At 57.3% G+C, this 12165-nt stretch overlaps 1 protein-coding gene across 12 annotated transcripts in view; it reads left to right on the forward strand.

The window, feature by feature from the left end:
* The first annotated feature begins 2663 nt into the window (after positions 1 to 2663).
* The window catches only part of SPNS3 (SPNS lysolipid transporter 3, sphingosine-1-phosphate (putative)), a 35509-nt gene continuing 26007 nt past the window's right edge, over positions 2664 to 12165 (forward strand). For 8 of the 12 annotated variants that reach the window (XM_047831973.1, XM_047831975.1, XM_047831974.1 and 5 more), the window contains exons 1-5: positions 2664 to 3105; positions 6171 to 6236; positions 10317 to 10453; positions 10962 to 11113; positions 11840 to 11906. In XM_047831973.1, the coding sequence (XP_047687929.1) occupies positions 2895 to 3105; positions 6171 to 6236; positions 10317 to 10453; positions 10962 to 11113; positions 11840 to 11906 (633 nt within the window). In that variant the 5' untranslated portion in view covers positions 2664 to 2894. Of the gene's footprint in view, positions 3106 to 6170; positions 6237 to 7375; positions 9659 to 10316; positions 10454 to 10961; positions 11114 to 11839; positions 11907 to 12165 lie in introns of all 12 variants that reach the window. The other 4 variants (XM_047831976.1, XM_047831980.1, XM_047831983.1 and 1 more) reach the window with 2 other exon arrangements.

Consider the following 12165-nt stretch of genomic DNA (forward strand, 5'->3'; position numbering starts at 1 on the left):
TCTTTTTTTTTTCCTTTTTTTTTTAGCATGATGTTTTCGAGGGTGGGCACGGTAGCTGAGATCCGGACCTCAACCCTTTGCTTTGCTGCGCTCACACACCAAATTCAGTTCGCCCGTTTGTAAGCTGATGGACGTTGGGGTTGTTTCCGCATGTTGTGAATTACGAATAGCGCTTCTACGGACATTCGTTCGCTTGAGTCCCTGGTTTTGATCCTGCCGAGTTTATACCTACGAAGAGGACTGCTGGTCATAGGGTGATTCTAAGTTTGACCTTTGGAATACTGTTTTCCACAGGGGCTGAGCCATTTCCCATTCCCACCAGCAATGTACGAGGGTCTTGTTTCCCCCACATCCTCACCAAACTTGTTCTCTTCTTTCTTTTTTTTTTTAATTAGTTTTTTTTTTTTTAATTCTTGTCATCTCAGTGGATATGAACTGGTTTCTCATTCTGGTTTTTTGTAAGTTTACTTATTTATTTGGAGAGAGAGAGAGGCAGAGAGACAGAGGGGCAGGTAGACAGAGAGAGAGAATCCCAAGCAGGCTCTGAGCTCTCAGTGCAGAGTCCGCCATGGGGCTTGATCTCATGAACTGTGAGATCATGGCCGGAGCCGAAATCAAGAGTCGGACACCCTAACCGACTGAGCCCCCGAGGTGCCCCTCATTGTGGTTTTGATCGGCATTTCCTTAATGACTAGTGAAAGTGAGCATCTTTTCATGTGCACATTGGCCATGTGTACGTCTTCTTCGGAGATACCTGTTCAAGTCGGCCGCCTATTTTTTTTTAAGTTTTTAATTATTTTTAATGTTTATTTTTGAGAGACAGAGAGACAGAGTGCGAGCAGGGGAGGAGCAGAGAGAGAGGGAGACACAGAATCGGAAGCAGGCTCCAGACTCCGAGCTGTCAGCGCAGAGCCCGACGCGGGGCTCGAACTCACAAACCCCGAGATCACGACCTGAGCTGAAGTCGGACGCTAAACCGACTGAGCCACCCAGGCGCCCCAAAACCCACAAAGTCGTTACCCATTTTGTCCCATTTGCTTTCTTACCGTCTCTTAATTTTTTCCTGGACAACTTGATAGTAAGGTGCGTACACGGTGGCCCGTTACCCCTAAACACTTCAGTAGAAGGGCTTCATAAACGTAACCACAGCACGGTTACCAACTTCAGTTCGTTGGATGCTGGTGTATTTCTTCCTGGTCTGCCTTCTGAGTTCCAATCTCATCAGCTGATCCAAGAATGTGCCCTTCTCTCCAGCGCAGGACACAGTGTATCCGATCACGAGTGCCCCTCTCTCCAGCGCAGGACACAGTGTATCCAAGAACGTGCCCTTCTCTCCAGGGCAGGACACAGTCTCGTGTATGCGCTGATCTTCATCTCCTTTACTCTGAAACAATCCCTCCGCCTTTTAGTCTTTTATGACTTTGACACTTTTGAATACTGCAGTTCCTTAAAAACAAAACAAAACAAAGTGTTCCGTACAGTTAGCATACAATCCAGCAATCACCAGCCTTACCCAAAGGAGTTGAAACTTCAGTGCCTGCAAAAACTCGCACACAGATGATTTGGGCAGCTTTATTTAAATTGCCAAACCTTGCGATCAACCAAGATGTCCTTCAGTAGACGAACAGATAAACGAACCGTGGCCCATCCAGACAGTGGAACATTATTCAGCACAGAAAAGGGTGAGCTCTCAAGCCCTAAAAAGACATAAAAGCACCTTAAATGCATTTTGCTACGTGGAGAAGCCTGTCTGAAAAGCCTTCCTGCTGTGTGATTCTGACTCTACAGCTTTCTGGAAAAGGCACAACTATGGGGACAGTAAACACAGTAGTGGTTGTCAGCGGTGGGCAGGGCGGGGGGCAGAGCACAGAGGATTTTTAGGGCAATGTAACTTCTCTGTGTGATACTGTGAGAGTGGGTGCACATCATACATTTGTCTGAACTCCAGGACGTACGACATCGAGTGAACCCTAACGTAAGGGGTGGATTTTGGGTGATGGTGTCACTGTGGGTTCATCAGTTGTGACCGACGTCCCCCTCTGCATGTGTGGGGCTGGGTATACAGGAAACCTCTGAACCTTCTGCTCGATTTTGCTAAAACTTTCCTAAAACACAGTGTATTAAAAACATAGCGTGCCTCAATTCGGGTGTGACGTTTCCTCATTAGATGTGGTCACCCCTAGGTGACGTTGGCCTGCTCGGGGCCTCACGTGGAGGAGCACGACACCCCTGACCTGGTTGGTGGTGTTAATTCGACCCTTGGTTGAGATGTCGCCTGATTCCCGTGCGGTGTGGTTACTCCCCCTGCACCCCGCTACTCATAAACTGTAAAGAGACGCCTTGAGACCCTGCTGATATCTCGCCCCTCATCACAACGTCCCCCTGGGTTTTGTATCTATGACAGATACAGCCTGCCCTCCTGTACGCGCCCCTCCGCCACCTTCGTTTCTCCAGGTGGGGCACCAGCCCGGAGCCCGTGGTGGCCTCGTGCACAGTCCTGCTGGGGCTTCTCGCCTGGCCGGCATCCAGCCTTCCTGATGTGACCCCGTTCACCTCCCGCACTCGCAGCCCGTGTCTTGTCTGGGCAGCCAGACCCTCTTTTGGAGAGCCCTCTCATTTCCTGTCCCATCTCACTTCCTCACTGCGGCCACCGAAGCTGCAGGCCGGGTCAAGGGACCATAACGTCCCGTCCCCCAGGGTGGGTCCCTCGCGGGCCTCAGAGTCTGGGGTGGTGAAACCTCTCCAGCGAGGCCGCAGTGGGCTCAGGAGGAACCTGTGCAGTTGGGGCTGCTGTTCTGAGGTCAGGACGCTGGGAAACCACAGGAAGTGAGTCGGTGCAGAGCTGATGCGCCTTTGTCCCGGGACAGGAGCTACAGGCGGGTGAGGCTGGGGGCATGTCCGCGGAGTGCGGGGAGCCCGGGCCGGAGGGGCCTCAGGGGCCGTCCCCGGGCCCAGGCGGTCTTCCTGGGGCCTCGGGCTTGGGACAGTGCCCCCCTCGGACCACATCCGCCCCCTGGAGCCTGCCCCTCTGGAGAGCTCACGCGGCCGCCGCGGTGCTGTGCTATGTCAACCTCCTGAACTACATGCACTGGTTCATCATCCCAGGTGAGGGGGGGAGGGCGTCCCGGGCTGCACCTGCTGTCACTCACGGCTCCCGGCCACCTGCTGGCGCTGTGGACGCACGGCACCCACCGCCCAGCAAACTGTCTTCTCGTGGAGACGTCCCAGCCGCTCTCACCCCTGGAGGAGGGGCGGGCGGTTTCAGCCAGGCCCGAACCGGGGAGGGAGGCATCGAGTTCCCAATTCAGCCCCAGACAGGGTGTATGCACACAGCTGTGGGTGCAGGGAGGAGGTGGGTGGGTGAGGGCAGCAGGGCGAAGGCCCGGAGGCTCTGGGGGTGCCCCGTGAGGGTGTGGACGGCAGACCGGCAGCCTGGCCCAGAATAGCCGGGTTTCTGGGCCAGCGGGCTGTGTGCAAACCTTGCACTTTCTGACTTCCTTCCTGGAGGCCCCGGGGCTACCCTGTTTTGCCTGTTACTGGCACATTCACCGACTCATTCATTCCTTTATTCTTCAAGATTTAACCTTTTCTCTCTGCATCACGGACTCATTCACAACTGGCTGAAGGAACATTAACTACAGGCTTGGAGACCCGGGGAGGGGTCCACCTGGTGGTTCCTGAGCTCCGGAATGGCCACCTCGAGGGGCAGAGGGGGGAGCTCGTCACCGGGACTCCTGCAAGGCAGAGGGACTCACAGGCCAGCCTGGGGGGCTTAGGGGGCGGAGCTCGGAGGATCACAGGACATGGCAGCACCGGACAGGGCAGGAGGGACGTCAGCGGGGTGGCCCCAGGACGGTGACTGAGGGCTCCGGCGGGACCCAGAGGAGGGGGCACTCGGGTTGGGTCTTGAAGGACGAGCAGATCGGCAAGACAGGGAGCCGGCGGGTTGGGTGAAGGGTCAGCGTGGGCCAAGGCCCACGGGGCGGAAGTGTGTGGTGTGCTCAGAGCTGACGAGGGGAGCGCAGGGAACTGTTCTAGAAGAGTCTTGTTGCCAGATCACGGCTCCTTGGTTGCCAGGCTGGGAGCTGGGGCTTTCTGCTGAGGCAATGGGGAGCCACGGATGATTTTTTGGGTCGGGTGCGGGGGGGACTATGCTCAGATGCTCAGATTGGTGCAAACAAGACAGGGGGCCAGTCCGGGGCTAAGGGGGCTGAGGGTTTGGGTGGAGGGCCCGAGGCCGGGCAGGGGTGCAGGGCCTGGGGGCGGGTCAGTCATCGGTTTGGAGTCCTGCAGGCCTGCAGGCTGGGGAGCTCCTTCCTAGTGGGCACTTCCTCTGGCCTCAGGGACCGGGCGGAGGAGGCCTGGAGAAGTGAAACCATGCGGAGAGGTGCCCGGGGCTGCTGGGGGGTAGGAGGTTTTCAAGGCAGCCAGATGCCATGGGGGAAGATGGCCTAAAGGTGAAAAGCAGGCCGGGAGGATCCCAAACTAGGGCCCAGTCCTCACCCCAGAAGATGGAGACCAGTGTGATCCTACAGAATTTTCGTGTAGTTATTGACTTATTAGTGTTTTTCTCCCCAACGAATACGTCTTATTCACGTAATTAAAAATACTAAGAAGGGGGGAAAAAGAGGGGCCGCTTGGGTGGCTCAGTCAGTTGAACGTCAGACTCTTGTGTGGGCTCAGGTCATGATCTCACAGTTCATGAGTTCGAGCCCCGGGTCGGGCTCTACGCTGGCAGCCCGGAGCCCGCTTGGGATCCTCTCTCTCCCTTTCTCTCTGACTGTCCCCAGCTGGCACGCTCTCTTGCTCTCAAAATACCAGCAAATAAACTTAACCAAAAAAGATATCAAAAGGAAGGAAACACATACAGCGTGGCGTGCCCAGACGCTGTGCATCTGGGGCCAAAGCAAATGTCTCTACAAAAATCTCTTCTCTTGTCTGGTTCTTTGGTCTTTCTTTACCTGCCGACGGGCCTCAGCCGTGTGGGTGTGGGGCTTTCCTCCCCACCGTGTGGCCGCTTCTGCAGGCAGCACTTGGTGGGAGGGCGCCTCATCCTGTGTGTGTGGGGGGGGACAGTGACAGTCCCCGCCTCTCAGGGAACAGGCGCAGGGCCCCGCTCAGGGGCCTGGGCCTCGCCCACCTCATAATCCAACGAGAACGACGATTGCTTTTCTTTCTAAGGACTTGGCCAGGGCCTCACAGCTCGGACGACCAGGCGCCTCCGCTTGGACGACCTCTTCCTGAAGTTGTGCTTTCGGGGATCGGAGCCTGGTATCAGGCCGTCTCCTCCCTCTGGGTTGAGCCGAGTGCCCATGGCACCGGCCTTGGCCTAGGAAGACCCTGGAGGGCCTGCCACCCTCAGGGAGGCGGGCCGAGGTCGGACCTAAGTGGGGCCTGTCTCCGAAGCACTCACATGCACTGTCGTGACTGTCTGCTCGTGCGTCTGGGAGAACACGCGTGTGTACACGTGTCTCTGCACGCCTATGCTCACGCATGGGTGCGTGTACCCGAGCAGGGCTGCGGCCTTGCAGTCCCAGGGACTTCCATTAACACCGTGGTCTAGGGAGGCCCGGGTGGCTCAGTCGCCTGAGCGTCTGGCTCTTGATTCTCAGCTCAGGTGGAGAGCCCAGGGTCGTGGGATCGAACCCCGCGTCTGGCTCTGCGCTGAGCCTGGAGCCTGCCCTCGATTCTCTCTCCCTCTGCCCCTCTCCCCTGCTTGCGTGCTCTTTTTCTCTCTACAAATTAAAAGGAAACAAAACAAACAAAAATACCCACCGGTAGTCTGAGCGAGCAGCTGTGCAGCCACGGGGAGCCTCCCGTCACTCTGACGATGGTGGCAGGTTGGCACGCGTGTGTGGGACACGTGGGCGCCTCTCTGTGCACGTGTCAGTGTGTGCGTGCGTCTGTGTCCCGGGGTGTACGATATGTGTCCGAACGCGTACACACACTTGGACCTCTGCGATATGTGCTCCCGGGCGTGCGGACGTGCTCCCCTGTCTGTGTGCGCGTGTGGTTGTACGTGCGTGTGGGACAGAGAGGAAGAGAACCGGGGGCCCCGAGTCACCCCCTGTGCTGGCCCGCTGGGGCCCTGTCCCGGACGCAGGGGCAGCTGCCCTTAGAAGCCCTGCGGGCCACTCCCCATTTCCTAAGCGCTGTCCGTCTGTCCACAGGAGTGCTGCTGGACGTACAGAAGTTTTTTGAGATCAGTGATAGCCGCGCTGGTTTGCTTCAGACAGGTAAGGGGTGAGTCCCTGGTGGAGCTGGGGCCCTGGGCTCATGCTGGGGAGGGACCTCGTTCCAGCTGCTGGGAAATGGGGGCCAGGCTGAGCCCCGCTGAGTCCCCCCGGCACAGAGGAGGGGACGCTGAGGAAGGGCGGTGCTGGGCGCGAGGGCAGTGTGGGTAGGAGAAGGGAGCAGGTGGGCCCGGTGCCTGAGCAGAGACTTCGGCGTTGAGCGGAGACGCTGCAGCAGCGGGGAGGACGGCTGGAGAAGGCCCCTGAGCTTCAGATCGTGACTGTGGCGTGCTCTCTTGTGCCTATGCAGCCCGGCCGGGGCCAGAGACGGGCTGGGGTTGAGAAATCCCGACACGTGCTTTCCCCTGTGGGCCTGAAGAATCTGGCCCCCGGAACTCAGACAGACAGACAGACAGACAGACATACTTCCCACATGTGTTCAGATGGGGTTTGGGCCCACGGGGCCTACAGTCCAGCGGTGGGGACCAGCCACACCTTCCATCCACGGTGACACACACGTGCCCCCATGGGCACACTCGCTGTCACGACACCGGATACGCACGTGTGCACACACCCAACATGTAACCGGCACCCGTGTGCCCCTCTCTGTGGACCCTCCTTCCCCCAACAGTCTTGCGACAAGTGGGAACCCTGGGGATACACAAAAACCTTTCAGGGGCTACACGGGCAGAGTTGGGAGAGAATCCGCTTACGGACCCTCAAGCCTGTGTTTTTCTTTCCTAAAATGGACCTGCCTGAGAGAAAGCTCCTGGTTCCTCTTTCCCACCTCACCCCTCCAAGCAGGAAAATGTCCCTCTTCCCTATTCTGTGTTTCTTCCACGCCCAGCCCTGGGGTGTGGAAGCCTCCAGGGTACCATGCAGACGGGACCCTTCACAGATGCTGGGCTCCCGTGCGAGGCTGTGGGAGCATAGCAGAGAGGGTGTCAGTACAAACCCACTAGGGGTGTTTCCTCCAGGCCACAGACCCGTGGCCAAATGCCAAGCCTTGTCTGTCTTCCTGCTGGCGTGACAGTCTACTATTTATCTCTAATTTAGCATTCAGAAGCAAGATGTTGTCTCAGGGATGGGTGTCAACACATTGATTTCAGATATCTTTGAAATATTTAGTATCTTTCTCACAGGCGATCATCCTGATTTGTTGGATCGATTCGGCGAATAAAGACCGGTTTGCTCATTAAAGCGATGTCTGTAGACGGCAGATGTTTCCCACGAATGCAATGAACCCCTCTGTGGCCCCAAGGGTTTAGATGAAACTATCGTGTAAAAAAATACAATAACGATGGAAATCACATCCTTAGCAATTATTTAAACTTAGGATGAGAACGTCGTAAATGTTGGCTGAAAACGCATGAAGGGGTACGTAGTTCTATAAACGTCTTTAAAAGGCACCGGAGGAAAAGAGTTAGCAGGCCACCGTGTACCGTCCCAGGTCCGCTCTGACTGCTCTTGTCTCAGGGCTGAGGCCGGTGCTGGTCTCCAGTCATTTCTGTAGCCAAAGCGAGACCATCTCAGCTCGATACCCCGCAACTTCTAGGTTAAACAGATAATGGGAGGTGAGTCGATATTTGCCCCCCTGGTCCTCTCCCTGGTGAACAGGATTATTACTACAAAGCGGTGATAAATGAGATGTCATGGAAGGAGTTTGTGCAGGTGAGGGAGAGGGGCAGAGAGAGAGAGAGAGAGAGAGAAAGTACGTGCGTGTATGTGTGTGAGTGTGTAGAGAGGATGTGCGTGTGCCTGGGGGTGTGTGAAGGGAGGCTCAACTCTGCAGAAGCAGCCCAAAGGCTATGTGGAGAAGGCAGTGGGGTTGATGACCAGATGACCAGGCTGTCTCCGGTGACCTCGGGTGAGTCTTCGCCTTTTTCTGGGTTGTCGTGAAATGGCCTGAGACCCACCCTGTGTCTGCAGGAGGGAGGGAGCCCCTGACTCAGCCGTGGCTGAGCTGTAAGAGTGGGGCAGAGGGTGGGGGTTAGCAGTGGTCAGACCCCCTCCCCTTCCAAAGGGACAGACTGGCTGTTGGAGTTAGTTCGTTGATTAATAACATTTAATGATGTGGCCTTTACCATGTGCCCAACACTATCGCAAGTGTTTTGTGGTATTAACTCATTTAATCTTTACAACAAACCCACGAGGCAGGTATGCCCATTTTATGCATGCCGAACCTGAGGCACAGAGAGGCTATGGGGCTTGCTGAAGGTCACACAGCTGGGATCAAATCCAGGCAGCTTCTTGTGGAGTCCTCTTAACCCGCTTCTCTTTTATCGCTCCCATTTGTCACAGAAGTCATTGGATGCTATAGGAACAAAGGAGTGTGTGTGTGTGTGTGTGTGTGTGTGTGTGAGTGTGCCTTCCTTTGGGGACAAGGTTCTCCATTTCAGGGCATCTGTGGGTTTAAGGTGTTTAGATCTTATAAAGAATCCCTGCCCCGAATCTCATAAAAGTATTAGAACTTTTGGGGAAGTATTTTTATAACCTTTGGGTAGAGAAGAGATGCATTAAGGAGACAAGAAACACCACACGGGGAGTATTGACACATTTGAGGACACCAAGGTAAAGAAGGTAAACTCGACATGATTGAAACTATAAATGCAGTTAGTAACAACAATGGATGACGTTTATTAGGCATTAACATAAAGCTAGTCACTGCCTTTTTAATATGCTTAACTTCATTGAATCTTCTCGATAACCTTCTACAGGAAGCACAATGCTATCTCATTATATAGTTGATTCGAGGGGCACAGAAGAGTTAAGGAATTTGCCCAAGGTCACACAGCTAAGCAGTCATTGGGTCAGGATGCGAGCCCAGAATTTGCATTTTAAATCCTTAAACGTAAAGGCCTGGGAGAAATTGTTTGCAATTCCCACAAGGGCCCAAGAGAGAAATGGGCAGAAAGTGTGAGCACAGGAACTGACATAAGGACAATGCAGATTAAAACATCAGCGAGACACCGTCTGTGCCTCAACCATTACGAGGAACAAAGTGACTGATCATATCAAGGGAGCTGAGATACGCGCTTCCGCACGAGTGTAAACGGATACAGCCTTTTTTGGAGGCCTATTTTGGAGGTAGCTATTAAAATTATAAATGTCCCTGGCACCAAAGACCATTCTCTGTGGAGTATTAGGTCGAACCATTTTAAATTGCCTTATTTTTTGTAGGTCAAAACTGGCCTAATTTCTGCAACCGCGCACGGCTCCACCCAATACCAGAGAGGGTGGGGCGAAGTGGGAGGGGCTGGGACGATTCTGGACGCTCATTAGGCTCAGGCAATGTCGATCACGAGCGCTCAGCGAATGCGGACCCAGGCGTGGGGCGGGGCCTCGGGCGGAGGCGGGTCCGGACGCCGCGCTCACCTGCGGCCGCGGACACGCCCCCCCCCCTCGGAGGGTGGAGACGGTTTCAGGTGAGGGACTCGAGCTGCGAGGGTGCAGAGTCGTGCGAAAACGCGGCAGTTTCTTTGTCTTCACAGAGTAGCAAACGCGTTCGTTAACCCGGTCTCCCAATTCAGAAGGGTTTACTTTAAAAAAATGGAACAAATACAACTGACGGTGTCAGGGGAATGTTCTTCCTGCTTAGGAAAACCAGGCCTTTTTCCAGCCTCCGGGAACGACTGCACTCATTCTAAACCCTGCAGGTCTGCACCGCAGGCCCGGGCAGGCCTCCCTTGCCTCCCGCCCCCAGCAGGGGTGTGACGGCAAAATGGGACCTGGCCCAGCCAGGCAAGGGGACGGACAGCTCCGCAGAGACGCGGGGCCTGGCGTGCACCGAGCGCTGGCGGCTCGGGGGGGGGGGGGGGGGGGGGGGGGACGCTCAGAGGGGTGGAGTTAGTAACCCCAGGCTGCACAGCGAGCCTGCAGCAGAGCCGGGATTTGAGCCGGCCCAGCTCCCTCCACCCCCTTCCCAGTTCCCCTGACTCGGGGCCGTGGGTCGTGTGGCCTCCACCCACTGCCAGGGTGCCAGCTTTGCGGCACCTGAGCCAGGCCTCTTCTGCGGGCCCGGAGGCCCGTCTGCGCGCCCACCACCACGGGGGAATGCATGAGGCCCCGGCCTGTCCCCTCCAGTCTTCATAGGTTGCCTGCTGCTGTCTGCACCTGTGTTTGGCTACCTGGGCGACCGACACAGCCGCAAAGCTACGCTGAGCATTGGGATCCTGCTCTGGTCAGGGGCGGGCCTCTCCAGCTCCTTCATTTCCCCCCAGGTGGGTGCCCTCCTCCTTGCAAGGCGCCCTGGATCTGCCCCCTGATCCCACCACCTGCTCCTTCCCGTTAAAACATGAGTGGGCTCCAGGCTGGCTGCAGGGGCGCCATCCAGGGCGGAGAGAGGACCCCCCTTAGACTCTCTCAGCGGGAGACTTCCTCTCCTGCACCTCCCGCTGCTGCCTGTGGGGGGCGGGTGGAGGTGACAGCCACTGTCTGGGGGCCTATGCCTGGCTGGCAAAGGCACGGCCCAGAAAAAGGGCTCCCCTGGGCGGTGGGAGAGTGGGTGGGGAGGCAGTGGCTGCAGGCGCCAGCAGGGGGCACCCGTGTGATGTGGGGACCTGGGCTGGGCTTGTAGCAGGCGTGTGTGAGTCCAGATCCCCTCCTCCACCCCAGGGTGGGGGGGGGGGGGCTCCTGTCACCAGGACCTGGGGCCTCTGACACTCGCTCAGGTCCCTCACCCCGAGGGTGATCTTGGGGCTCACTGGGGTCTTGTGCCTGCCTGCCCAGTATTCCTGGCTGTTCTTCCTGTCCCGGGGAGTCGTGGGCACCGGCTCGGCCAGCTACTCCACCATCGCGCCCACCATTCTGGGCGACCTCTTTGTGAGGGACCAGCGGACCCGGGTGCTGGCCATCTTCTACATCTTTATCCCTGTCGGAAGGTTGGTGCCACCCAGGACCCGCTTCCCCAGGTGGTAAACTGAGGCCCAAAGGAGCCAGAATAGTCTGGGCTGGGGTAGGAGGGCATCAGACCAGGAGGGCTCCTTCCTCGCTTTGTCCCTTTACCACCCTGGGCCTCAGTTTATTCATCTGTAAAGGGGGGGGCAAGAACACTGGCTGATGGGCTGTGTTGAGGGTTCGAGGGAATAAAGATGCCTCCTACCCCGTAGGACGCTTGGGAAGGCCTGCCTGGGGAAGCGTGTGGGGCCGGGGCGGGCTCCCCTGGGTGGGGGAGGTCAGAGTGGATTTGCAGTCGGGCCCAAGAGCTCTGAGCCAGGTTTCCTGGCATTGCCTGACTCAGGCAGGGCTGAGCCTTGGGTCCTTGGATAGGGAGGCAGGGGCAGTGGTGCTGGAGACGGGCCTGAAGCCAGAGGTCAACGGTGACTTGACCAAGGGCAGTGGACATCTGGGCCTCATGTGGCTCACTTTTCCTGTGACAGGGCTGTGAGCAGCAGAGAGCCGGCCCCTTGGGGTGGGGCGCCCCAGCTCAGGCTGGCCTTGCAGCCTTGGGCTCAGGCTGGGCCTCCCCCACTGCCCATCCCCTTGCCCTTCCCCCCTCACTCCCGTTCCCCTCCCCACCACTGCCCATCCCCTTGCCCCTCCCCCCCACTGCCCCGCCCCACCCCCCCCCCCTCACTGCCCACCCCCTTGTCCATCCTCTGCCGCAGTGGTCTGGGCTACATGCTGGGCTCGGCCGTGTTGCAGCTGACCGGGAACTGGCGCTGGGCCCTCCGAGTGAGTCCAGCCTCCTGTTCTTCCTCTGATCCCCCCTGGGCAGGCAGGGACTTTCCAGCCTCCAGTGGCCTTCGCCACTTGGCACGGTAGCTGGCGCCGTGGGGGGTGGTCAGACGTTGGCAGCTTCAGACGTTTGACAGAACGTGAACTGTGGAGGTCACGGCCCTGGATTCAGATGCTGGCCGCTGGGTCTGCTCAGGCCGTGAGCTCAAGCAAGTGGCTTGCAAAGAGGGGGCAGTACGTGCTGCCTCCTGGAATC

The sequence above is a fragment of the Prionailurus viverrinus genome, chromosome E1 (genome assembly GCF_022837055.1).
Source record: "Prionailurus viverrinus isolate Anna chromosome E1, UM_Priviv_1.0, whole genome shotgun sequence".
Classification (NCBI taxonomy): domain Eukaryota; kingdom Metazoa; phylum Chordata; class Mammalia; order Carnivora; family Felidae; genus Prionailurus; species Prionailurus viverrinus.